The sequence below is a fragment of the Calidris pugnax genome, unplaced genomic scaffold (genome assembly GCF_001431845.1).
Source record: "Calidris pugnax isolate Ruff unplaced genomic scaffold, ASM143184v1 scaffold18, whole genome shotgun sequence".
Taxonomy (NCBI): Eukaryota; Metazoa; Chordata; class Aves; order Charadriiformes; family Scolopacidae; genus Calidris; species Calidris pugnax.
In genome coordinates this window covers 11586654-11614644 of record NW_015090812.1, presented here as the reverse complement: position 1 = coordinate 11614644, position 27991 = coordinate 11586654, and the positions used below count along the sequence as shown (strand labels likewise).

Below are 27991 nucleotides of genomic sequence, written 5' to 3'. Positions count from 1 at the left end.
GGCAGCCCCCGCCGCCGCCACGTGAGGGTGACCCGCTCCGTTAGGAGTCCGGGTCGGCCATCTTTACACAGGGCAACCTCCTTCGGCGGGCGGCCGGGCAAGGTGGGGTGGGAGCCTGGCGCCGCCATCTTTGTGCGGGGCAGTGCTCACGTGAGCCAGCGGAGACGCTCCGCGCCGCCATCTTTGTGCGGGGCGCGTACCGCAGGCCGGTGTCGCCGCGGCCGGTGGGCGTCTGCCTGTCCGTGTGAGGTAGCGGCGGAGTCTTCTCCGCGGCCTTCTCCGCCACGGCGGCCTTCTACACCGCCGCATCTCGGGCGGGGGAGCGCTGCCCGCCCGCCCGGCAGGGCCGCTGTCCCTGGAGGCTGGGATTCGCCATCGGTGTGAGCCGTGCCCAGGCTTAGCTCCGGATTCCGCGCACCCTGCGTCCTCCCGGCCGCTCCGGTAAGAGGCGGAGAGTCCCGCTGGCGGTGGGGAAGGCGGGTGGGGTCCGGTCCGGTGTCCGTGAGGGCAGGAGAGGAGCGCGGCGGGCGGTGTCCCCGGCCGGTCTCAAAGTCCAGGGCGGCTCGGCCCGCCGGGCGTGTTGGCACGGTGATGGCCGCCGCCGGCGGGAGCCGTCTGGGCGGGCGGGGAGCCGCGGTCCCGGAGGGCTGGGTGGGGGCCCGGGGGCGGTGCGTGGGCTGCCGCCCCCGCCGAGGTGCGGGGCGATGGGCCGGGGTGCCCGGGCCGCTCACTCCGGGTCAGGGCGGTCGGCGGGCAGGGAGGGTCCGCCCGCCTGCTGGGGGCGGCCGGGGAGCCGCCACGAACGTTGGCCACAGACGTGTTGACCGCCCCAAATATCCGCCAGCGTCGGAGCCGTGCGGGGACGGTGTTGCGGGTACGAAGAGATTCCTGAAACCCAGTAATTTACCTGTAAGTTACTGTTCGTTCCCTGAGGTACCTACACGCTTAGATCATCGCGTACGAGGGGTGAAATAGAGTGGAGGAAAAAAGCCTGGTGTTACACCTAGTGGAAAATCACTGTAGGCTCGGGCAAAGCCTGGGTTGGGAAAATCCTCTTAAGAAACATAAGGGTCAGCTAATGGGTTTCAGAGTTAGGATTTAGGGCGGTGGAAGAAAGAAATGAATGGAGAGGCTACATACCTTAAAAGGCAATATAAAGATGAAACATGGCCAACCCTGTAAGAGGATATACCCTCAAGCATTTTTTTAAAATGTCATTTCTCTTTAGAAACAATGCTTCCTGACAGCAAAAAAAAAATAAAATCTAATGGAAGTGACTTAAAATAGTGTATCTCAGTTGAATGGATAGTTCTTGGTGCCTGAAGAGAAGGATCCGGTATATTTCGTCACCGTACTGAGTATACTTTTGTCATTTACTGGGAAAATAACTGGTTTTGTTCTAAATAGATGAAGTAATTTTTCTACCAAAGTTAATCCTGGTGTTGTCATTTTTTCAAGAAAACGGGATGCTCGTGTTTAGAGTTGATAGATTTAAAAAGGTAGAAATAGGGAGAGATGGAAGGTGAAAATCAAAACCCCCTACTGATTAACAAAGTATGAAGGATCTTAGTGTGTGAAATTAAGATTAATCTTCCCTATTTCTTAACCTGAGAAGACTACTTTCAAGTTTGTTAACAATCTTATTCACGTATGGTATTATGCCGAGGTAATTTCTGTAATAATTGTCAAATAATCCAGTAAAGTTTTTAAAGAACACCACAGTGCTTTAGAAAATTGAAAGGAAAATGTGCATCTTAAAAATCTGAATATGTATGTCAAAGGCTGTAGCTTCAATGGGTGTGTATAGTTTGGAGTGAATGCTGGTGGTTTTTTTCTGCAGTGGGAAGAATATTTATATGACAAGTAATTGCTGAAGTTCCAGATCTCTTTAGTATTCTAAGTAATTAAATGTTCAGATACAAAATTACACCTGTGTGTCACTCTTATTTTGTTGCCATAAAATGAAAATAAATGTTAAATGCAATTGTTCCAGTGCATCACTAGTAAAATAACTGTGAGTCCAAATAAGAAGCCTGAACTTAAGAGTTTACTGGCTTGATATGCTGTTATTCAGAGCTGTACACACAAAATATTAGAATCTAGTAATAAAGATACAATTGTTGCTTCAGGTAATTGCTGTTTTCAGAATAATCCCTTTTTTCTTAAAATCTTCTACCAGCATTCCCTAATTGAACCCTGTAAAATGATCTGATAAAATGGCTCCATGTTTAGGGACATCAATGGAGTAAAGATACATATTTGTTTATTTCAACATCCATTGAACTGGGTGTGTGGTAGTTCTTCTATGGTAGGCACTGCACAAGTCTGTGATGCCATGGAATTCTGTTGAATAATAAGTAGGTTGCTGGTCATGATGCTTTAGATTATGGTTCACATTTCTCTGACGGCTCACATGAGCAAAAGTTTTTTTTCTTAGTAAATGCAAAGAATAAGCAAGCACAAAAAAGAAAAGGCTGGAGTTCAAGATAAGTGTTACTGGCTTTTGTTGTTTCTTTGAAGTATGACTTGCTATGCATGCACTAAAAAATTTGTGAACAAGTCCTTCTTTTGAAGGTTAAATTATTCAATTAATTGCATGATGTAGTATGATGCATTGAGACAGGTGGATTGAAACAAATCTTCCAGTGGAAACAATGGAGAGAGCTAGGGAGAAGGGAGGGACTGCAGAGTTCTCTCCCAGGTGTATGAGAAAAATTTATTGAGAAGCTTATTGCATGAATATGATCATGAATGGTTAGTGTGAAAACCTGAGTACTATTCCTAGTTAAGTTTTACTTCTTTCTTAACCTCATAGTGAAACAAAGATGCTTCTTGTATCCCGTATATGTAGCTCCGTGGTTTTCAGCTTGTGATTTTTCTAAGGTTCCTGTGAGACCATGGAATACTTCTGAAGCGTCTGTGGAAGTCTTGTTACCACTGCACACATGACTGCTGTCTAAGAATTCACATCTTGATAATTTTTTAGAGTTCTTGAACCTGAGGGAGGCAAACATTACTGATACAGAGCCTTTCTCTCTCTTCCTAATGTATAAGCTTTTGGTTCAGGAAGCTGCAGAGCTGGAAAGGATTAAGGGAAGCTATATACTCTTGTAATATTTTTATTCTTCTGTGGATGTCTTCTTTGGTCAGTAGAGGAAACGGGATGCTGGGCTAAACTGACCATTCATCTGACCCAGTAGAGCTGTTCATGTAAGATATCTAGGTACCTTCCCAGTATGAGCTATCACATGTCGCTGGAGGCATGGACTGGAGATATACTCCAGCTTCAGAACAGAACTGTAAAATGGAATACAAGAGAAACTACAAAAGTAGATTTTTTTTTTTTTTTCATTACTGGAAATGAGAAGTGACATTTGGATGAGGTCAACACAATGCAGAAGCTTGTGAAAAAGCAGATGTGCTAATGAGATACAGCACTAGAGGAAGATAAGCAATTTTTTCAGATGGAGTAGGAAGTGGTGAAGTGGAAGAAAGGCAGTGAGTGAGGGAGGGGCTACCCTGGGCTTGCTAGGACTTAGAGAGATGAATCATGGGTTTAAAATGAATTTTACAGTTTTAGACTTTAACATAAAATTTTACAGAATGTGTTACTGCAGCTAGGTATATTAAGCTACTGAGGTTGTAGCAGTACAGTGAGTTATCACAGTTCTGGAGGAGGATGGAGGGAAGTGTGTAAGAATTTTGTTAACAAAAGGTTAAAGAAAGGCCATTTAGTTCTGCCCGTATAACAACATGTAAAGAATCTATAACATTAACTAGACTTCTACAAGGGATGTTCTCCATATGGACAGGAATAGGGACCGCATCCATAGGGACATGAGTTTCAACATGCTTTGGTCTTTCTGATAATTATTATGAGAAGAGAGAAGCAGACTGCATCAAGGAACAGAATCTGGCACAAGCAGAACTCCTGGGTTTGGGTTTCTTCAGGATTACAGGTTTGGATTTGTGTGGTTCCATGCGTGAAAAGTAGCTGTTAAATACAAATCTGGTAGTGTGAGGTGAAGTCTCTGCTTCATTCATTGCCTTGTATTACTTGTAATAATACATTTAGAAAGCTTCTTTGTGGAAAAAAAAAAAGCCTAGAGCTTTACTAATCCATTATACTAGTCTTTCTAAAGCACCTGTGTTAAATCAGCATTAATTCACGCTGAATTTTTTTTAAGGTTGTCAGGGCTTTATTTGAAGCTGACTTGCCCATTTTTTAAGAGACCATGCAAACTGTGCAAGATGAAACATACATTCATGTTTCCATTTGTGTTCTGAAAAGGAAATTTACAGATCAAAGCAGAATTGCTAATATACTTCAGTAAGTGAGGAGGTTTGGCCTGAAAAAGTACTGGTTTCATATTTGAAATGTCTTTCACTAAGACTGCACGTAGATTACAAATAGACACTGAACTGAGGAAATACTTCTCCAGCTCCAGCTTGTATTTGAGAGTAGCACTTTTCAAATGTCATATCATTGGTTGAGGGAGAGAATTTAGCCCTCATCTTGAAGAAGATCCTGAATTATTAATTTACTGTAGTATTTCCAGTCTTGTGAGATAGGTTCTTAAATATTTTATTGAACAGCTGTTAACGTGACATTCAAAAAGATTGAAAGATACGCATACTTGGTTATATGTATATTATATATATAACAAATATCTTCTATATTATGTATATATAAATAATTCTAATATATAAATAAAATATATGTAAGTATGTATATGCAGGTATATACTTGCATGTATAGAATAAATTATATAAAACATATTATTTATGTACAAATAATATAGAATACTTTAATAATATTCTTTGTAAAGGAATGTTTGTGGAAATAATATAGACTATTTATACACACACATTTATTTTAAAACCCTTTGATAACTAAAAGGAACTGAAATGACTTCAAAGGGATGTTATTGCAAGGCAATGGAAGCAAAGACCAAGTCAAAGATAAAAAACTGAAAGTTTACTAGGAAGTGTGGAGATGCCTACTAGGCAAGGTTTGTTTTCCCCTATGCTGTTAAAGCTCTAGGTTACTTAATATTCAAAGGAGTGATTGGTTGTACAGTGGAAGGAACAGACCTGAAGCTGCCAAAGCAAACGGTCAAAGTGGAAAGAGATGTTGATAACAGTGATAAAGGCTGCCACTATCATTCAGGGAGTATGTATTGCTGAGTTAGAATGGAATTTTACTTGCAAGTCTTGATAAAGGAATGCTAGATTGGACAGATAATAATTGGGCAAAGAAAGTTTAAGATTTCTTGGGCTTTAGGGAGATTGAGGCATCAATAGTAATTGTTTAGGTGATGAAACTGGAACCAAGTTCTTGTGTAGTTCTTACCTGCATGAGTCAATTGGAGTATTTATATCAAAAAAACATTACTGAGTTAATTTTTAAATTTTCCATCTGTAAAACGTCATAGCTTTCTGTGCAACCATCAAAATAATGACAAAGTGATTGTATTTAGCATTCTTTATTTGTGTCTGCATCAGAGACCTTGGATGGACAGAGAGAACTTGAACAAGAGAAAAGCTCGCTGAGTGTTCAGTACTACAGGTGAGTTACAAGTTTCAGTTTGCTTTTGATATATAATATGCCTGAATCTAGGATGTGTCTGTGTAAATAAATAAAACCAAGATAAAGTTTCCATCTCCTTTGACAGACAAGTCATGTGCTCTTCTGTTTCAGCCTTCACAGTTCCAGCACATTTCAGTAGTGTTGTGTCAGATCCCTTCTCAGAATATACAGTCAAAGCCACCATCAGTTCTGGGTAGGCTTGAAAACTGTAATATTTATGTCGTTGGGGTGCCATGGTAGAGGCCAGGAAGTTAAAAAATTTACCAAACCAGCTCTGTTCCATTCAGGATTCTGTTAGTTTATGCCCTAAAAGTCAGAGGATTTCATTTTAGGAGTCAGCTGTGTTTAATTTGGATTGTTAGTCTCTTACTGTTAATAAAGTTATTTATTCTAACTAACTTTGAAAGGGCACATTTGTTTAAAAATTATGATAATGTTGTATATTATATATCTAATATTGCTACCTACTGTAATGAATTGGATTTTACTCATTCTTTCTTCTCTTGACAAGTGATTCCCTGGTCCTTAAAATCCCAGATACAGGATCTCAGAAAATACAGCTTCTAAAATGTCATCGCCTGGTAGCAATTGCCCGCACTTGGAGTCAGTTGGTGAGATAACAAAAGAAGAATTGATACAGAAATCTCATGTGAGTTGTAGCAGCTAACTTTCTTCATATCTCAGTTAACTCTGATCACTTATTTTAGCTATGTATCTTGTCATGTATTATTAGTTATAAAATGCTTTTAAATGTTAAGCAAGGGTAAAATCTTCTGTACCAGAATAGTAAGGTTTAAACAAATTATGGGCAGAATTATGGACTTGATAAAACTGAAAAACTATTTTTTGGTACTTAACACTTAAAGAGTACCTTTCCCAACAGTGTCCTCCAAAGCAAGTGGTGTTTTAATGGAAGCATTAGTTAAAAGTTAGTGTCACACCAAGATGAACCTTATTTTCAGATGCTGCCATTATAGCAGTTAGTTATTTTGAATGTTAATCTAATAAAGCATAACTGACCACTTCAAGTAGAAACTGTAACAAATAAATTTATGCTCACAGTGACTAACAGATCACTTTTTGATGGAGGAGCCACAGTTTGAGAAATTTGAACTCTGGGTTTCCAGCTACTATTAACAAATGGAACCAAGAAAGATCTTGTAACCCACTGTATTTGCTGGGAGGTGATGAAAAGCCAAACCATTTCTGTCCACAGTGCTAAATTTCTGTGTATGAAAACTGGAACAGCTAAAGTGCTGCTGAGGGACAGAGCATTGCACAAGTGTTGCATCTTTTTTTGTAAACTTTTGCAGGTAGCGTTGACTATTTGCAAATAGGAATATGCTGTTATTACAGGTTCTATGACTTTCATTTCTTTTTATAGTAAATTGATAGGAAGGACCAACTTTGAGCGTTTTTATGATAATGTGTAAGTTTATGCTTTATTTACAAAACCAATTTTTGGTTTAAGATGAAAACTCAAGAGAGGTATCCAAGGTTATATTAGAAAAATATACTGATCTTAAGTTTATATGAAGCAAAATAAAAATTAGATTGTTTATCAACACATCCTATTTTTTTGTCTTAAAATTACTTGGCTGATACTGAGCTTTACTGTATTTTGTTTTGTCTTGAAGTTGTGGTTTACTTATGAAAGTAAATGAAATAATACTAGCTTGTTTCTTAATGTTAATAGGGCACTTGCCAAGACTGTAAAGTCAGAGGACCCAACCTTTGGGCATGCTTAGAGGTAAGTTGTTCTGTTGTTCCATAGTAGGGTCCTTTTCTAGTAATCTGTAGATAAGTTGGTAGTACTTTTTTTAAGGCACAACTATAACAAAGTTCTTTAAATTAGTTTCTTTAAGTTATTTAAAACCAAAACCTCTTCTAGAGTTTTTTATTTTAAAAATTATTTACCCTCTATCAGGTACATATTTCTTGTAGTTTAAGAATACAGTGTTTAAAATGAGATTGTTTTTTGATAAGCAGCTAGCATATGCAGGTTTCTTCTTGCGTTATGTTTTTTAGCTCTTAACATTTTTTTTTTTAATCTTTTCCCTGGGTCTGTAGATCTGAAAAATAATATATTATTCCTGAATTAAGTTACTTTTTGTAAGCCTCTCAGCATTTGTAGCGATAATGCCTAGCAATAAATGTTGATTTCTTTTACAGCATAAAAATACATACTCTTTTTTCTTTGTTTTGCTTAATAATAAAAAGCTTATTTTGAAATTTGTAGAAGCTTATACAAACATTCTTCAAACCTTGTATGAATTTTGTAGTCTTAACCTTGTATATAGTTCTTTCTTAAATACGCTTTTGCCTTATTCTTCTTACTGTCTACAAACCCCGTAATTTTCACTGTATTTTAAAGAATAAAAGGTTATGAAAATCTTGCTCTGATTGATCTATGATACCAACAGAAAAGCATGTAGCTAATTCAGTTTTTAAAACGTCTTGTAAGTTCTTCATACAGCTGTTTCCAGAGATTGAAATTTTGCTCTATAGGCATGACTTCATTTCTTTGCAATATTTTTGTAAGTCAGACAGATACCTAGGCTGAGACGCCAACCTTTAGGTTTATGTATGAGTATTTTTAAAAATCTACTTCATTAGTTTCCTTTTATGTGGATTATGATAACAGTTAAGAGATCAAATTATTTTGCTCCTTCTCTCAATAACAGATAGAAATGGAGGGGAAAAGAAACAGTGTTCAATGTCTTTTTGTTAGATGGTTTGATGTTTAATTAGATATAAAAACCCTCTTGAAAATAGGAAGAGGTGTTCAGGGGTGCATCAGCCTGGTAGGTGGGGAAATGCTGGGAAGCTTGAAACAAGTTTTTTATTTCTCACTTAGAGTTTTTAAACTGTTACTGAAAATCTCAATATCACACAAACGTTTCCATAGGAGAGTTTTCTAATTGCAGTAGGATACTTTGTCATACAATTGTTTAGATTAGAAGAAACCTTTAAGACCCTGTAGTCTAAACATTAACCTAACACCGCCAGGTTGCCACGAAACCACATCCCTAAGCACCACATCTACACATCTTTTAAATACCTCCAGGGAGGTTTTTAATAACTCAACCACTTCCCTGGGCAGCCTGTTCCAATGCTTGACAACCTTCTCAATGAAGAAATTTTTCCTAATATCCGATCTAAACCTTCCCTGGCACAACTTGAGGCTGTTTTATCACTTCTTACTTGGGAGAAAAGACTGACACCCGCCTTTCGGGTAGTTGTGGAGAGCAGTAAGGTCTCCCCTCAGCCTCCTTTTCTCCACATTGAACAACCCCAGTTCCCTCAGTTGCTCCTCATAGAACTTGTTCTCCAGACCCTTTTCCAGCTTTATTGCCTTTCTCTGGACAAGCTCCAGCACCTCAATGTCTTTCTTGTAGTGAGGGGCCCAAAACTGAACACATTATTTGAGGTGCCATCTCGCCAGTGCCAAGTATGGGGGGGACAATCACTTCCTTAGTCCTGCTTGCTGCACTACTTCTGATACAAGCCAGGATGCTGTTGGCTTTCTTGGCCACCTGGGCACACTGCTGGTTCGTATTCAGCTGGCTGTCGACCAACACCTCCAGGTTATTTTCCACTGGGCAGCTTTCCAGCCACTTTTCTCCAAGCCTGTAGCATTTCATGGGGTTGTTGTGACCCAAGTGCAGGACCTGGCACTTGGCCTTGTTGAATCTCATACAATTGGCCTCAGCCCATCGATCCAGCCTGTCCAGATCCCTCTGTAGAGCCTTCCTACACTCAAGCACATCAACACTCCCTACCAACTTGGTGTCATCTGCAATGATCTGCTGTGATATATCTCCCCTTGGATGAACTGACATCTTGCCTTCACCTTTTTCAGTAGAAAACCATGGTGAGATCCCAGCATGTTAGCTATCTGTAACTTAACCAATATCTGTCATTATATAATGTAGAAAATTGACCATGTTCAGCTGCTATTTGATTGTGTAAATTAACATGCTTAGAGAGTTACATGGATAACATGCTGTACCCTCTGATGTGATTGTCTTGACTCATGCAAATGAGGAATTAATGAAAATTGCTTGAAGATTGGCAGCTGCAAGATTCCACACTCAGCCAAATATGTTTTGCAATTAGCACAATTAAAATCAACAATTATTTTGCGTGTTACAACTAGAATGTAGTAAGTACTTAACCATATAGTGCTGGAATCTCTTATTTAAAGGTGAAAAACACTAATTAATTGTGGAGTAGTACTCTGGTAAATAGGTACCGCAGATTGGGGCATACAGGCATTTTTAAATAAGTCTGTCATGTTCCGAGGCTGTTGCAATTCAGTATTTTAGATATTGGACTAACTTCATATTTTATATAACAATCTTTTCCAAATAATGAATTGTAAAAAATCCATGTTGACCTTAATCTGAATAAATATATCAAAATGGCCAAAAAATGATATTCCAAACACATTAAATGTCTAACACTGCCTCCCAGTGAGAGGAGCTGAGTTAAATCTTGCAGCATTCTTATTTGCTTCAGGTGTTTGGTTTTTTTAATACTTACTGTGCATGTCTCTTGGTTTGTGTAGGACTCTGCAAGTTTGAAATCTGAGTGAATTTTAAAGGGACTGGCAGTATGTTCCTGTTCTGTAAACCTGTTTGACACCGCTTGTTAATTCTGTATACTTCTTTGTGTCTTGCTCAACAGAACAGATGTACGTATGTTGGCTGTGGTGAATCCCATGTTGATCACAGTACCACCCATTCCCAGGTATGTATATTTGCTGATAATACAGTGACTTGAAGCAATGAGGCAGAATTAGAGAGCTTTTTTTACTCATTTTAGCGAAGTCGGTAACCTGTGCTAACATAACTGTTTGGAAGTTTGATTAGCTGTGATTGTTTTTCATCTATATAAGCAAGTCTTACTAATTTAGGAGTATGTGAGTGTATAGTCTTTGTGCAGTGGCGTAATTCTTTATGTAATTCTGACGTTATTATGCTCCTTAACACGATGAAAATTGGAAAAAAGAACAATAATTACTGAAGATTTTCAAGATGTGTGTACAAAAGACTTCTTGAGTACTTCAGCTTATATGTAAAAAAAAGAACAATAATTACTGAAGATTTTCAAGATGTGTGTACAAAAGACTTCACTACACTACTTCACTACTTCCATCTAACTATTTAAGGATTGTGGCTGCCTGATGGGTAAGGGGAGGGAAGTTTGGTTAATGAAGGTGAGAGCTGAACAGGTGTAAGAAAGGAAGTATAAATTACCAGAAGCAGGTGCTTCCTGCTCCAGAGGCTACAGAATAAGAACCTGTAGACTTATATGAACATCTACTTTCCTGCTGTGTCCTGATTTTGGATCCAGCTTGGTAGGAGCAGTGGAGTGTGTTCCCCAGCATGCCAAGTTATGGCAAGGTTGGACAGCTTGAGTGCATCTGTTTGGGTCTTAAACTCACTGTCTGTTCTGTGCACACTTGCCAAAGTGAAGCAAATGGGATCTATCATTGTCTCACAGCAAATATACTGGGGACAGAGGGATGGCAGTTTTGTTATCATGTCATTTCAGAATTGCTGATTTTCTGATTAAATTAAAATCTTGCCACGAATTTACAGTTCTTCTGTGAGAAAATACATCTAAGGTTCCACGCTGAGCATTTTTTATTCCTTAAAAAAAACGTAAACCCTGGTGAATATTAAAATGACCAAATAGTATATACCAGAGTTTTTTTATGAAGTGCACGTTATAACTGTATCTGGACAAGCTCCAGCACCTCAATGTCTTTCTTGTAGTGAGGGGCCCAAAACTGAACACATTATTTGAGGTGCCATCTCGCCAGTGCCAAGTATGGGGGGGACAATCACTTCCTTAGTCCTGCTTGCTGCACTACTTCTGATACAAGCCAGGATGCTGTTGGCTTTCTTGGCCACCTGGGCACACTGCTGGTTCGTATTCAGCTGGCTGTCGACCAACACCTCCAGGTTATTTTCCACTGGGCAGCTTTCCAGCCACTTTTCTCCAAGCCTGTAGCATTTCATGGGGTTGTTGTGACCCAAGTGCAGGACCTGGCACTTGGCCTTGTTGAATCTCATACAATTGGCCTCAGCCCATCGATCCAGCCTGTCCAGATCCCTCTGTAGAGCCTTCCTACACTCAAGCACATCAACACTCCCTACCAACTTGGTGTCATCTGCAATGATCTGCTGTGATATATCTCCCCTTGGATGAACTGACAACTTGCCTTCACCTTTTTCAGTAGAAAACCATGGTGAGATCCCAGCATGTTAACTATCTGTAACTTAACCAATATCTGTCATTATATAATGTAGAAAATTGACCATGTTCAGCTGCTATTTGATTGTGTAAATTAACATGCTTAGAGAGTTACATGGATAACATGCTGTACCCTCTGATGTGATTGTCTTGACTCATGCAAATGAGGAATTAATGAAAATTGCTTGAAGATTGGCAGCTGCAAGATTCCACACTCAGCCAAATATGTTTTGCAATTAGCACAATTAAAATCAACAATTATTTTGCGTGTTACAACTAGAATGTAGTAAGTACTTAACCATATAGTGCTGGAATCTCTTATTTAAAGGTGAAAAACACTAATTAATTGTGGAGTAGTACTCTGGTAAATAGGTACCGCAGATTGGGGCATACAGGCATTTTTAAATAAGTCTGTCATGTTCCGAGGCTGTTGCAATTCAGTATTTTAGATATTGGACTAACTTCATATTTTATATAACAATCTTTTCCAAATAATGAATTGTAAAAAATCCATGTTGACCTTAATCTGAATAAATATATCAAAATGGCCAAAAAATGATATTCCAAACACATTAAATGTCTAACACTGCCTCCCAGTGAGAGGAGCTGAGTTAAATCTTGCAGCATTCTTATTTGCTTCAGGTGTTTGGTTTTTTTAATACTTACTGTGCATGTCTCTTGGTTTGTGTAGGACTCTGCAAGTTTGAAATCTGAGTGAATTTTAAAGGGACTGGCAGTATGTTCCTGTTCTGTAAACCTGTTTGACACCGCTTGTTAATTCTGTATACTTCTTTGTGTCTTGCTCAACAGAACAGATGTACGTATGTTGGCTGTGGTGAATCCCATGTTGATCACAGTACCACCCATTCCCAGGTATGTATATTTGCTGATAATACAGTGACTTGAAGCAATGAGGCAGAATTAGAGAGCTTTTTTTACTCATTTTAGCGAAGTCGGTAACCTGTGCTAACATAACTGTTTGGAAGTTTGATTAGCTGTGATTGTTTTTCATCTATTTAAGCAAGTCTTACTAATTTAGGAGTATGTGAGTGTATAGTCTTTGTGCAGTGGCGTAATTCTTTATGTAATTCTGACGTTATTATGCTCCTTAACACGATGAAAATTGGAAAAAAGAACAATAATTACTGAAGATTTTCAAGATGTGTGTACAAAAGACTTCACTACACTACTTCACTACTTCCATCTAACTATTTAAGGATTGTGGCTGCCTGATGGGTAAGGGGAGGGAAGTTTGGTTAATGAAGGTGAGAGCTGAACAGGTGTAAGAAAGGAAGTATAAATTACCAGAAGCAGGTGCTTCCTGCTCCAGAGGCTACAGAATAAGAACCTGTAGACTTATATGAACATCTACTTTCCTGCTGTGTCCCCAGCATGCCAAGTTATGGCAAGGCTTATATGAACATCTACTTTCCTGCTGTGTCCTGATTTTGGATCCAGCTTGGTAGGAGCAGTGGAGTGTGTTCCCCAGCATGCCAAGTTATGGCAAGGTTGGACAGCTTGAGTGCATCTGTTTGGGTCTTAAACTCACTGTCTGTTCTGTGCACACTTGCCAAAGTGAAGCAAATGGGATCTATCATTGTCTCACAGCAAATATACTGGGGACAGAGGGATGGCAGTTTTGTTATCATGTCATTTCAGAATTGCTGATTTTCTGATTAAATTAAAATCTTGCCACGAATTTACAGTTCTTCTGTGAGAAAATACATCTAAGGTTCCACGCTGAGCATTTTTTATTCCTTAAAAAAAACGTAAACCCTGGTGAATATTAAAATGACCAAATAGTATATACCAGAGTTTTTTTATGAAGTGCACGTTATAACTGTATTTTACCACCACTCCTGATTTTTTTTTTTGAAGCAGGGCCTTGAACAGTGCATATTTATACAAATCGATAGTGCATTAATATAAATCTATAGAAATACATTTTTTTTTTGCCAGCTATTTAAGCTGAGTCACAGTTCTAAAGCCTTTACTATATATATATGTATGTGTATATATATATTTATATATGAAAATGAGCTGCTTGTAGTGCAGTTGGGGAATAGATGGTCCCTGAATTTCTTCCCTACAATTTTATATCTCTTGGCTTTCTCCGGTAGTTTATTCCTGATTTACATGCTGTTTTAGCAATGTTATGTACTTGCCAGGTAAGAGAAAGGGAATGGATAGTTTGCTTGCTGTCAGTGACATCCTTGTCTTGATTCTTTTGTTTCTTAATTTTAATTTCTGGATAGTAAGCCATCTTCTGGATTTATTTTTTTTTCAGTAAAAATCTCACTACAATGAGAGAAACAAGGCTGATGTGGATAAGTTGATTTCTGCTTGCTCCAGTTTCCATGAGCAGGCTCCCTGTACTGGAAATAATCATATTCATTGTGTCCACTTCAAGAAAATTAATACTCTCTTGCTGTGGAGAATTGTAATTATTTATGCAGCCAAATATATTCTTATGCTTAAAATTGTCTGAGATATTATAATCTGTTTCTGATGTTTTTTAGTATGGGGAGGGCTACTTAATGAAATTGTAGCCCACATCTTATATGAAAAACATTGTTCTTGTACAAGGCTTTATTAAATGAAGGGAGGAGGAGCTTTGGCATCCTGTAGCAGTTGTGGTATTTTCCCAACTTCTAGTAAATCTTTCATTGTCTATAAATGTGTCTGCTGCTGACATAAAAGGAAGAAATGCAGGAAGGACTGGAGGAAATATTTGGAGCATGATAGCAACTGTGTACCCAATCTTACAGTAAGCAAAGAGGTTAAAAAAGGAAAGATGGGGATTAGAACAGTAAAAATACTCTCCATCTGTCAAATTTTTAGATTGCTTCACGGTATGAAGCTGTCAAGAGAACTGAGTCACAGAATTGCAGAATTCTAGAATATTTGTTTTGATATGAGCACTTCTTACTCTAACTGAACTAAAAATCTTAATTTACTCTTCTGACTCATCATTAAATAGTGTAAATTTCCTATAGCAAACCAGTAGAAACAAACACTGCCCTTACTGTAGGGGAGGCAGCGGCTGCCATTATGACATTTCTGTTCCTGGAAAATGTGTTTGCTGTGAATTGTAACACTTCTGACAACAGGCTTTCTTCTTATTTTTGTAATTACACAGATGCATGTCAGATATGACAGTGGCTTAGGTTCTGTTTATACCTTGTTGCTAATTTGAGTGACTTGTACTAAAAATGTGTTGGATAGTTTGTGCTAAAATTACAGTGATTGAATTGTTTTTTTTAAATATTCTAATATGTATATTTGTTTAATTGTTGAAAGATCTAGAATTTTAATACTTCTGTGGTAGCTTGTGTATTGCAGTATTTAATTATTCCTAAATTCTGAATCACAGTTTTGGTTTTTGTTCTGTTTTAGGAGACAAAACACTGTCTGACTGTCAACCTTACTACACTCCGTGTTTGGTGTTATGCCTGTAGTAAAGAAGTATTCCTGGATAGAAAATTAGGATCTCATTCTCCACTACCAAATGCAAGACTGTCTCATCAGGCACAAGAAAATAGCGTGCAGGTATTTTTTAATCTGGCGGAATAAAGGGAGCTGTAACTTTGCAGTAAATGTAGTGTCTTCTCTCCAATGAGAGACTGACTTTTCCTCCTTTCTTGTGGCTGAACTTTCTATTAATTTCTATTTTTATAAATTTCTTTATAAAGACGTTACCCAGCTTCTACGTAATGTCTCTGTGTACTGCATGCTTCCCAAGTGTACTTTTTTCATTGTATTGTCTAATTATTTGTAATCTGCGCCTTACAGTAAACTGTAAGGTACAGAAAAAATACAGGGTTAAATTTAAGGCTACGAGATTGGAATAGTTCACCTGTGCTTCCCCATTCTGTCAGCTCTTCAAAATGTTGCTTACAAAACTCATTACAGTAATTGCTGGCTAACTTACAGGGAGTGACTGAATGCCTTAGTATGTGGTTATGGATGGTTGCCTGAGATACAAGTTCATTCATACAAGCACAGTATTTTTAGAGAAATATGTGCTATTAACCTCATTCACGTAGTAATATAAGACATTTAAAACGATTCCTATAAGTTAGTTTCTGAGGTTTAAACAGGTCTAGATTTCAGTTTTGATAAATGACTGAAAAGATCTTGATTTTTGAGTATGTGTGTGGCATATTTTTTACAGTGGAGTGATATACACACAAACACTCCTGAATAGTTAAGAATTTAACTACTGTACTAGAACTTACTAAGAAAGCAGTAGTAACCTGTGTATATTCTATATATGTGTGTAATTTTGGTGTAGAAAGACAAATATATTGTGTTAGATTCGTGTGGAAAAATATGTATCAATCCAGAAATCAGGAGAATGCTATTAGTGTTCTGCAGCAGCTGGGATGCCACAGAGAGAAATATGGCCAGTATCTGGGAAGTTGGTATTAGTTGAGTAAAAGACAGGCTTGTGATGGTAGTGTTTTATATGATCATGGCATCAAAGACAAGACTTTATAAAAACGCTTAGTTGTTCCTAGCTCCACGTTTATTAACAATTAAAACAGTAGCTGAAGAGTAAGATAATGAATAAAGCATTTAGCTAGTATTGGAGACAAGTTAGAGGGGAAAAATGAGCAAATGTTGTATAGAGAATTTTGAAATATGCTATTTGCTTGTCTTGTTCTTATACAATTTCAACAAGGTTTCTTTAGGTTTGATTTGTTGTTTTGTAATCTTTTCCTGGTTACGCTAGTCTTTATTGGCACCAGTATTGTTTGCTCTGATAATATCTTTTCTAGATGAGTGTTGTCTTGGAGAAAGTTATGCTGCAATTTCTTAAGTATTATTGTTTGGCATAATGCATATATCTGGAAAAAAGTGTTATTTCTTTATTGCATATTTTATGTACTTATATAAAAATGACAGGTAGTTCAGTTAAAACTGACAAGTTAAAACTGACAAGTACAAGTATGGTATTTCTAAAATTGTTATGCTTGAGGCATAAAGCTGTGGAAGAGATACCATAACACACAGGTTGGGCAGAAAGATGGGCAATTCTTCAATCTATGTAGAGAGGAAATATCCTTTAATATTTTTCACTTCACAGTTTAGTATTTAATATGAGCACAGTCTGATCGTTTTCTCATAAAATGCCAGCAGTTCAATTAGAATAGTACCATTGGAATATTTTTTAAAAATTTCTGTTGTCCTTATATAAAGCTGGATTCAGACTTCTGAACGTCTGTTCTATTATACTTAACCTGTTTTAATCTTCCAAGGAAATGTGTATAATATACAGAAAAATCAGTAGAATTTATAAAGGCTGTGAAACATTTTGTTTAGAATTTTTTATTTATATACTCACAAAAAGAGCTTGTCATGCAATAGTTGTCAGCCTGCCTAATACTTTGTTTCTCTATTTGTACATTTTGCTTCTAACAGTTTAGTTTGTCATCTTTAAATATAGTGAGCCATCTGGTGGCATATCAAAAACATATACACTACCTTTTATGTGATGACTACTGTGTTAGCTTTTCAGTGCTGGCTTACTGTTTGTTATCCACGGGGAAAAAATGCTATAAATTGCTTTGTTTTGATTCTTCAGCTGTTGTTATAAAATCATGCAATGTTGTCACTGCTACTCTGAAAACAAAAGCGTGGGGTTTTTCTTAGTAAACTTTATCAGGGTAGCTGTGGGTTACTATTATTTTCACTTTATATGCACTGACATTTTGAAATGCGTTCACATAATTTTCAGTTCCTGTATTTGTTTATGAAATCATACATAAGCTTAATTACGAGGAAAATTGATAAATTCCAGTAAATATACTTTTTTTCTTTTTCTCATTATAAGGATTTTAAAATACCTAGTAATCCCACGCTGAAGATTCCGCTAGCAGCTGTATTTGATGACTTAGATATAGAAGTGGAAGAAGATGAGTTAAAGACTAGAGGTAATAAAAGCAAAATCCAGCGCTTTATTGCCCGTTATTATGTGTGTACGTCTCCAAGTCTGTTCTGCTGCTATGTATTAGTTCTCTAAGTCGAACTGTTTCCTAATCTGCTCCAACTAAGATCTTTATTTTTAGTTTCACCTTTATTGCATCAGTCTTTACTTACCTTCAGATCAGAGGCTGCAGTGATAAATACAGTGCAGCTGTGCAAGCAGCAACAAAAATAAGAAAGCATGTTGAAGTAATGTTTAGTGTAGCTGGTATTCTAGCCACTGTGTTAAAAGCAGTTTTTAATAAAGTCTGTTCTAATGTTATCTCCTGTCCTAAAATGTTCCTGATTTGAATGCTTTCCTGCATTTTGGGTAACCGTTCTCTGAACCTGTGTTATCCCAGTATGGGGTTTTGGGTTTTTTTGTTTTCTCCATTTCAGTAATGGATTTCATGCACTGCTAGGCTTTTTGGTATACCTCACCCTAATATTGAACTGTTGTAAAAATGAAAATGACAGTGGATGAAACCCCAAACGGTGAAGCCTTATTTTCTCTTTTCATAGGAGAATATTACTATTCTTATCTTTTACAAGTCTCAAATTGGTATTGATAATTTTAAAAAGGATGTGTACTTGTTAGTAAAGAAAAGATTTCTAACTGCTGTTTCTTAGGAAAATCTGACCAACAGATTGTTAAGCTATTGTCTTTGAGATGCCAATGCATATGTCAAGGCAGTTTGTTTTCCATCAGTGATAAAAGAGTTGTTCTAATTTATGGATCTCATTTCTCCTTTACTCATCTACTACCAGCTTTCCCCTCTCCTAAGTCTGCTAGCATTGGCCAAAAAACCTAGTTTGCCCCTTCTGTTGTCTGGCACAGTCTTTTGGGATATGTCACCACCCCACTAATTTGCCATCTGCCTTTAAATCACTAAACCATGTGTTTTATTCCCAGTCAGTTTCTCCTACCAATGTGTATTTCTGTATCTTTTTGTCCTACTCATGTTTTGGAGAACATAAATTTGTATAGAAGTAATATAAAAGTAGAATTGCATTAAAGTTCCCAGTAATATTGATGTGACTGTGTTAATACACTTCTCAAGTTTAAAGGGAAAAACTTCTTCAGCTCCATTTTAACTTTAGTCTTAAAATTTCTTTTGAAATGCTTTTGATAAAACAAACATTAGGATATGTCTTTATAAAAGAAATCTATTTAAAAACTTTACTTGCAATACTAGAGGCTGGAAAACTGCAGTGAGAGTATCTTCCTGATACATCTTCTGCTGTTAACAATTAAAAAAAAAAAATTATGCCTGTTTCCAATTTCAGTAAAAGTGACCATCCTTTTGTAGGCAGAAATTGGAAGTGCAGAATGCAGGTTCAGATGTGGGAAGCAGGACGCTATTTCCATTCAGACACATAGAAGAACCTTTTAAAACCTAAAAATTAAGTTCTGTATATTACAAAATTCAACTGAAGTAACCATAACTGCTTTTCTTAGTAAGTTGGGGTTTTTTTCTGCCCCAGACTAAAATGATCAGGGTAGTTCCTATACTTCAAGAATTGCATAGAGCCAACACTGTCGATTGGTGAATATTTTCACGTCTTCCAGTCTTACTGTTTTCTTACACAAAAGCAGTTTTATTTTGAAATTAATTACTTCATTAATTTAATACTAGTAGCTATGAATAGCAAGTGTTTCAGATTATTTTTTTAAATTGAGATCATATTATAATTGTGAGTTTTTTAAATAGCCTCTCCAAATATTTAGAGAGCATTTTTCATGACTCTATAATCACTGAAGGAATATATGTTAATTGTAACTTTTATGTGTAAGGAAAAACTGTATGTGGATACCAATAAAGAAAGTAAACAATCTGAGCTTGAAAATAAATTCTGTGGGGAAGCCTAAACTGATCAGTCTGTGTGTATAAAGGGTGTATAATTGGCATAGAAAAAGCCTGATCATAGGTCATTATAATTCTGCTTCTGGGATAATCACATGCTGAGTAGATTTTGACTGTTTAGCATAATCTGACTACTAGCATGAACTTGAGACAGAAGGATGAAATCTTCCTTGAGAAGTTTTTAGTAATATGATTAATGGTTACGAATGCAGCATAGCAACAATTTAACTGAACAGGTAAATCATTAAGTTCAAGTAAAATTTAAATATTGATAGAAATATTTTAAATTACAATCTGCAGCTGACATAAAACATCAAAAGTTAGTAAGATGAAATACTATCTACTTGTCTGAAGTGTTTTACTCAGCCAAAATCAAAACACTTAATTACTTCTTCTAGTTAGATTATTATTCCTTTAGGAGTCCTGTGTTTCTTTTCATTGCAACTCGACATTATAATTGGTATCAGAAGTGTAACACAAGTCTTTTAATTAGTACATATTTTCTAGGAAGTATTTTCCTTAATATGTCTTGTCTTGGATTAAAGGACTTGCTGAATATTCATTCTGTTTTTCAGGTCTAACAGGATTAAAAAATATTGGGAACACTTGTTATATGAATGCAGCTTTACAAGCTCTTTCCAACTGGTAAGGAAAATGGTTGTAAATCTAATTTTATATTTGCTTACACATTCATTTTCTCAAGATATAGTTAAGGATTTTAAAGGGTTGCACTACCTTGGAAGAAGACATGTATTTGTTAAATCTCAGTCTTCATACACTACAAACAATTGTGTCACTGATAGGAAAAAAGTATCATGATACATGGATTACTCAGCTTTTTCCGTTTTATTCTAAGTCCTCACTGTCTTAAATAAAAATATATGCAGTTCTAGAAACTAGAAGAAAACCTGATAAAAGCTGTTAAATTTGGGGGATGGTTTTTTTTTTCTGCTGTGGAAGAAATCAAATGGAAATGCATAAGAATAAACCCTAATTAAAAAGAAGAGACGTATTAAGTGTAAAAGGTCCAAATTCAGTCCTTACAAACAATGCATCTGGGACGCTCTATGCTAAATCATCCTAGGAATGGCTAGAATAGAAAATCTTCTCATCCTGTGCAGATGCCAGATAAGTTCTTGAAGGAGAAATCTACAAAAGCTGAAGAGATAAAACCACTGTCCAACTCTAAAGTTTCCTGCACTAGAAATGGTTAGGCAGGGACAGCACTCAAGCATATATTGTATGTGCTTACTATACCCATCTTGGGCAGCAGCCCAAGACAGGATACAGGGCTAAGTAGACCTCACTAACATCCTTTGAGGGAGAGGAGAACTGAGGCAAATCTCTCTAGAAGGTAAAGAATTGGACAAGGCATTTAGTCATGAGGAAGTGAGTCTGAGAAATGCCAAATTTTGCAAATATGCTAGGATATCTCCTTTCTTGGATAAAAATAGGTTCAATCTGTATGAAGTATTGTGACTTCAAAAGGGGGGATGAAGGGAGAGAACTGATAGAGTATGTGAGTTGGCGACACACTGCCTGAAGTAAACAGATAAATAATAATTTTAGTATAGACTATTTGCCTACAAACATCATGTGCCACTCTTGGATTCTAGAGAAAAGAAGATTTGTTCAAGGTGCTATTTCTGGACTAGGCTTATGGTGATTGTTGCTGGAGTGGTACATGAGTGCTTCTGTGAGAGCCAGTAGGAATTGCCTTGAATTTGAATCCCAGTAGACAATTCTGGTGCTTTAACAAATGTCAGAATACGTCTGAGGAGCAGTGTTGCTGTACTGCTGAAGTTGTCCTACTAGGAAATGTTTGGTTGCAGCACTTAAGGATGTAGGAAATGGAACTGTTCAATTCCATAATAGTATGGCCTTTTTTTTTTTGTTATATAATCTTGTATGAAATGCAGATTTCCTCTTGTATTTTAATAACCTGAAAAAAATACTATTTTCTTCCTTTTAATCAGCCCACCTTTGACACACTTTTTTCTTGACTGTGGAGGCTTAGCCCGAACAGATAAGAAACCAGCAATTTGTAAAAGTTACCTCAAGCTGATGACAGAACTCTGGCACAAAAGCAGGTATTTTGTCATTTTGGTGATGAAATGATTATAAATAAACTACAGAGCCATGAAGGATGTATTAATCTGTCCTAGGTTTCTAATTTTTATTTTGTGTCTATCACAGAATTACTGTTAGAAATTAAGGAAGGAAAGATTAATTTACAGGATTTAAACACATGTCTTATAACATGCTCTTGTCAATATCTACCAAAAATAGGACAAATAAATGATGTAAATTGTAGAAGGGAAGATTTGACAAGAAATAGATGATAAACACTATACAAAGTAGCATTAAGCTTTTAAAAATAAGTTTGTCTGCCAGAAATGCATCTAAAATGTTTAACTACTTTATTCTCTGTGTCCTTCATTCTGTTATCAATGTTTTATCAACTCCTTTCCTTATATGGATTTTCTATTATCTCTGTCTAAGAAAATACTTCAAAACATAAGAACAAAGGTGAAAGAAATTGTCGTTGTGCATAGTGCCAAGAGTATGTCTGATTTATCACCTGATTCTGTGACAAGAAACGTGGCATAAAAGTCCTGATACAGTCTCTATTTCTGTTGGATGACAGATTTTTTTAAAAAATTGTACAGTTAATAATTCAATACCAAGATTATGTTTGGTTAAGAGTAATATTATTGGTGTTAGATGTGTTATGGTTCAGTTGCAGGTAGAATTATGATCCCAGTAAAGATAGAAAATTCCACTTAAATGCTTGGGTTTTCTGTGTATATTTATATATGTAAAACTTTTTTTTTTTCCTTAGGCCTGGTTCTGTTGTTCCTACTGGTTTATTTCAAGGAATTAAAACTGTCAATCCAACGTTTCGAGGCTATTCCCAACAGGTAAAACTATATGATTTCTTATGTCTTTTAAATCTGCCTAGGCCATAAAGTTATCTCTTAAATTTAAAGTTAATGCTTAGGATACCGTGCTTCCTATATTTGTTAAAAGCAAGTCCAACATAAACTTTAGATTATGTGCTGCAAATATGGATCATCTGAAACCAAACCATCAAAATTAAGTCAGGTTTTATGTTTGTTTATATCAAATTCTTGAAAGGCCTTCAATTTCTGGGAATAACTCCTTTTGCCTTTTTTCAGAAAAATTAAAATATTATGTATGTAAAACTTTTCTTTGTGTGAAGTAATGCTACTAATATTCGAGCAGTCCCAGAAAACAAAATAAAGGCGTTCAAAAATAAAAAAGAATATTTTTTTTATATTCATCTACCAGTTATGTTTTTAAAGAAGTTAAATACACCGTATCCAACTGTCATTTAGTATCTTTGAAAGAAAAACCCACTGCTGTGTGTTTTGTAAGAAGTATTGTGGGAACTGTAAGTTGGTCACTTGTTAAGTAGTCATGGATTATTATTTAGTAAAGGCATTCTTCAGTTGATCCTTCATGCGGTATCTTGCTGCATTCATACAGCTAGCAGTATTTTATTAAAAGCTTTTGAGCTAGAGGAAAAATTTAACCCTGTAATTAGAAAAGCTTACTATTATCTTCAAGGAATCTGCTGTTATTCAAAGGAATTTTGCTGTTTCAGTCAGCATGTTTCATATTTGTGGAGTGCAGGATTAGAACATATGTTTTAATGTTCTAATGCTGCATGTAGCTGTAAAAGTAAATGTTTAAATAGTAATCTCAGTGTTTTTTAATTTACTCATGAATTTCTTAAGAGCCACATGAATTTCTGGAAAAGTAGAAAATCAGTCTTGATAACCAAAAAGAAACTGTATGGAAACTTGATTCTTACAGCTTTGAACACTGATGAGAATGCCTTTTTCCATGCAGAGCAACACTTCTTGAGAACTTTTTTAGGTTCTGCCTGGATCATGCAGTTGTGTGTTCAGTAGGTTTCATGGTAACAATTAAAACAAAGCACGTCTTTCCTGACTGACACTCCTGTTGCCCAGCATCGCCAATGGGGCAGCCAGTTGGGTTGCCACCTCCAATATTCAGGGAGAAAAAGGAATTCTTTTGCTCAATGAAGAATGTTTATTAATTAATCTGTGTCTCAAGGTTTGAGTAGGTTTTATTGGTCGTTTGTTTGTTTTTGTAAAAGGATTACCAGCAAATGAGCATATTAGGTTTCTTTTCATTACCCAAACCCAAAGTTCAGATCTGGTAGTTGTAGTTTTTAAGAAAAAGAATGTTTTCTACTCAGCAATTGTAACCTTAACTATGATGGATGGGAATGTTGAGCAGGAAAAATTATTATTGTGAACAACCAAAATAAAAAAGGAAAATAGCAGAAAATAGAAGCAGTAGTAGCTGCCAAGAAGAGGCTATTGCTTTCTCCCGTGCTTGCTTTATTAGATATTCTCTATTGCCAGGAACCAAGCTGCTGCATTGATTGTTGAAATTTGGTGGGTTTTAAGATACTTCCAAACACAGATTAGATTTGTAGTAATACATGACAGCTCTTTGTGGAAACAACTGAGAGTTGAGGAATCTTGCTCAGGCTTGAACAGAAGAATTAAAATCTTTTTGACAGCATGATGCAATTGGAAAGATGAGCTAAGTACATCATCATACTTTTTAATAAAGTACTTTGGTGCCCAGAGAAAGCAAGGCTCTGGTTGCTTTGCTGAAGGTGCTGCATAAGGTTTTAAAAAACTGACCCTAAAATATTCTATTACCAGCAAAGCTGGAATCTGACCACACTGTTGGTAGTTGCTTGTTACTTTTATCATTCATGTAGGCTATGGAACTATTTTTCTTAGTTCTTGACATAAACCTTTTGGAGATTGATGTGTTTTGGAGGAAACTTGTATAAGACTACTTGTGACATGCAAGAAATGGATGCAGGAAACAAGTATGTGGTCTGGAAATGAAACATCTTTTGAACGTTAGACCTAGAACAGAGGAATTTACCTTATTCTTCTTTAGCAGCCAGCTGTAGCTTTCGTTTTAGTTATCTCTATCTTTTCCTGATATGACCGTAATATCTTCCAAATACAGTGGAATAATACTGTAAAACTTGTTTAAAATCCTAGGATGCACAAGAATTTTTGCGTTGTCTAATGGATTTGCTTCATGAAGAGCTTAAAGAACCAGTTGTAGAACTGGAAGATGCCCAGCCTATGAGTGCTGAAGAGAGTATGGAAGAAGAAAAGAGCCAGTCAGATGTAGGCTTTCAGCCCTGTGAATCCTGCGGTACCTGTGATAAAACAGAAAATGATGCTATCTTCAAACCTGTCTTGGAGGATCCTGCAGAGACTACCATGTTAATTCAGGATGATGATAACAACTCAATCACATCCAAAGACTGGCAGAAAGAAAAAATATCAAGCAACAAGCTTAAACGAGCAAATTCTATGGAAGACTTGGAAAAAGACACAAACACTGCTTCGGAGACTACTGAATTTTTAAATAATCAAGGAACAGTCAAGGTACAGATACACAGCAGATTCTCAGGTAATATATTACTAATGTGCAATTGAAATAGTCAAATTCTTAGCCAGAATATCTGTGGGAATGGAAATGAGTTACAGAGTACCATAGAGAGGTATAGGTCAAATAGGGTTGGTGGATTTCCTTGTAAACAACGCAGCACCTTAATTTTTTTAGTTCAGGCGTTTTGAATTCAATTTGAATTTCCTTGAAAAGCTGAAGATTTATACTGGGTAAGGTTCCAGATAACCCAGAAGGAGTGGGTTTTTTTGATTTTGTTCTTAACTTAAAGGTATGTGAATTGAAATGGTGCTTCATTCCTAAATGTCCAGTGACCTGACACTGTGGTTAAATTAATTACAAAACTATTGTGTCTTTTCATTCTGCAATTATTTTTTGATAGAATTTATGAAGTAATGCAAATATTAATTTCAGAGTACATCAGTGATGTCCACATGAATGATATATCTGCAGCCCAAACCCCATTATCAAATGAAGGGATGAACACACGCTTATCAAACAGTCCTCCAAAATCATTCTCATCATGCTCTTCGTTGGCACCAGTCCACAAAAAAGGTATGGGCCCTTTATCGTTTTCCTCCCAGTACTGAATTGCTCTGTATTACAGTTTTAATTTTCTTGTTTCTTATGTCTTGCGTAGCAATGCAGTGTTGTTCTTAGGGTTGGTTTTATTATCCCCTATCCCCTTTGGGGAGAGGGAGCATTATATGAACTGGACATAAGAGATGACTCCCTTTACCTCTGTAACATTCTCATTCTTTTGAAGCATAAATAGTATTTGCCTCTGCTTTAGAAAGATGGAATAATATTTTTAGACAACTTCCTCAGTTGCACTGGTTTGGAGAAAGGGAAGACATTAGAAGTTAGTACCCACAAAAAGATAATGCTTTTCAGAGAACCTTCTTCAAGAGAAGTTCAGTAAGTCAACATTTTAGTTTATTAAGATTTAAGGAGCTGTATTTATCTGTAGTGCAGATAGTAACAAGAAAGCAGGCAGCATTTGCAAGTCTGTCCTTGTGGTGTGGAGTCTTTCTTCTGGCACTTTGCACAGTATGATGTGTTTATCAGCATCCAGAATGTTTAGACTTCTGTTGCACTTAGATACAAGACAATGGAGCTTTAGGGCACAAGGAACAGTAGATTATTTTTTTTTGGCCTTTATTTATCTAACAGGAGACTATTTTAGGAAAAGCTTGTCTTTTAGAACATGCTTTTAAGGCTAGTATTAAACCAAACCAAAAAACTTCCACAACTTTAATATTGTGATATTCTTTCATTCAGCAGACTGTCCAGGATAAGTTCTGAAAATGTTCATGTTATCCTTCTAGTGCTTTAGCATTGATATTGAATGACCATGATTTGATGGACCTAAATCTTTGACCTTCTTGGTTCATTTGTTCAGCAGTTTTGACACTGCATTTGTACTGCTGTCTCCAGTTTTGGCTTCACCATTACAGGAAGGTTTTAGACAAACTGAAGTGAGTCTATGAGAAGGGGTACTCTATGGCTGGAGCCGGTCATGTTCAAGGAGAGGCTGGGAAAGCTGGGTTTGTTCAGCCTGGAGAAGGAAAGGCTAAAGGGGAACTGTTGCTGTCATCAGCAGTATGAGTGGTTATAGAGAAAGTAGAGCCAGGCTGTTCTTGAAGCTATGCAACAAACAGAAATGGAAGCAAGTTACAGAAAGGAACATTCCTATTAGATGGAAGGGAAAAAAAATCTTTCCACTGAGTGGTTGAATACTGGAACAGAGGCAGGAGCCCAGAGGTACCCCAAGGATCTTGGAGATAGATATTCCAAAGTTCAACTAGAACTGCTTTGAACAGAGACTGTATCAGATGATATCCAAAGGTCTCTTCTAATCTAGACTACAGATATTTATTTTTCTTAACTTCATAATAATTTAACTCTTGGTCATCTTTATTGTGTATAGAGGGAGCAGATATGTATGCAGTAGAACTGACAAGAGGTGTAGTGTAGTAGTCATTTGCAAGCTCACAAGGTGGATTGTTGGTTGTTTTTTTTTTAATTCCCCATAAGGAATTCCCTAGTGTGCTAGGACTTCTGTCTGGGGGCTAATACCTAATTACAACACACCTGTTCCCTTCTTTTCTGTTTTCCTCTTGCCAAAAGCACGTGGTGTCTGTTGGGTGCCACAGTTCTAAGATGCCCCTGCTTGTCAGTTTATTCCATTTCTTCCTGCTGTTTGTTAGTGTGGATAAGTACAGCCCATTCTCCACATCACTGATAAATTAATACCTTAGAACTATCTTAAAGCAGTTTAGTGTCAAAATAAGTGATTGAAAGGAACCTTAGAGAATTCTGGGCAAAAGGCTTGTATGAAGCAGTTTGTGTCCACGATAAATAAAATATATCTGATGTGTTGTGGAAAAGATGTTTTTTCAGATTACTTCTAATGGCTGTTCTTTCTGCTGGAGATACTTTTGAATTCAGACTTCTCTATTATTTTAGACGTCTTTCTAGGTACGGGATGATACAGGGTCAACAAATAATACTGCTGGACTGTAAAGGCACAAGAGTACTTGCTTATGGGCAAACTCTTTATGAACAAAGGAGCCTTGGGAGGTTGTGTTCTATGTGAAAGATTTATTGGAGTAATTCAATTTCCTCCTCACTGTAATTATTTCCAGATTTCACTGTCTATCTTGTTACTGGCTGTCAGCATTTTGGCAGAGCTTGCCTTTGACTCCTGCTTCTGAGTGGTCTGTCTTGTGGTCTTCATTTTAGCCTACCCTTCCAGTAATCTGTAAAGCCCAAGGGACTGTGTGTTTACCTAGTTAGTAGTGGA

General features: G+C 36.9%; 1 protein-coding gene across 11 annotated transcripts in view; it reads left to right on the top strand.

Annotated features, from left to right (window-relative positions):
• The window catches only part of USP33 (ubiquitin specific peptidase 33), a 48654-nt gene that overhangs the window by 3110 nt on the left and 17553 nt on the right, over positions 1–27991 (top strand). For 2 of the 11 annotated variants that reach the window (XM_014939183.1, XM_014939178.1), the window contains exons 1-12: positions 169–441; positions 5506–5569; positions 6102–6239; positions 7287–7340; positions 10280–10342; positions 15251–15403; positions 17691–17790; positions 20262–20331; positions 21663–21776; positions 22529–22607; positions 24768–25188; positions 25600–25740. In XM_014939183.1, the coding sequence (XP_014794669.1) occupies positions 6159–6239; positions 7287–7340; positions 10280–10342; positions 15251–15403; positions 17691–17790; positions 20262–20331; positions 21663–21776; positions 22529–22607; positions 24768–25188; positions 25600–25740 (1276 nt within the window). In that variant the 5' untranslated portion in view covers positions 169–441; positions 5506–5569; positions 6102–6158. Of the gene's footprint in view, positions 1–163; positions 442–5505; positions 5570–5764; positions 5784–6101; positions 6240–7286; positions 7341–9302; positions 9465–10279; positions 10343–11608; positions 11850–12664; positions 12728–15250; positions 15404–17690; positions 17791–20261; positions 20332–21662; positions 21777–22528; positions 22608–24767; positions 25189–25599; positions 25741–27991 lie in introns of those variants that run through there. The other 9 variants (XR_001411638.1, XM_014939182.1, XM_014939180.1 and 6 more) reach the window with 9 other exon arrangements.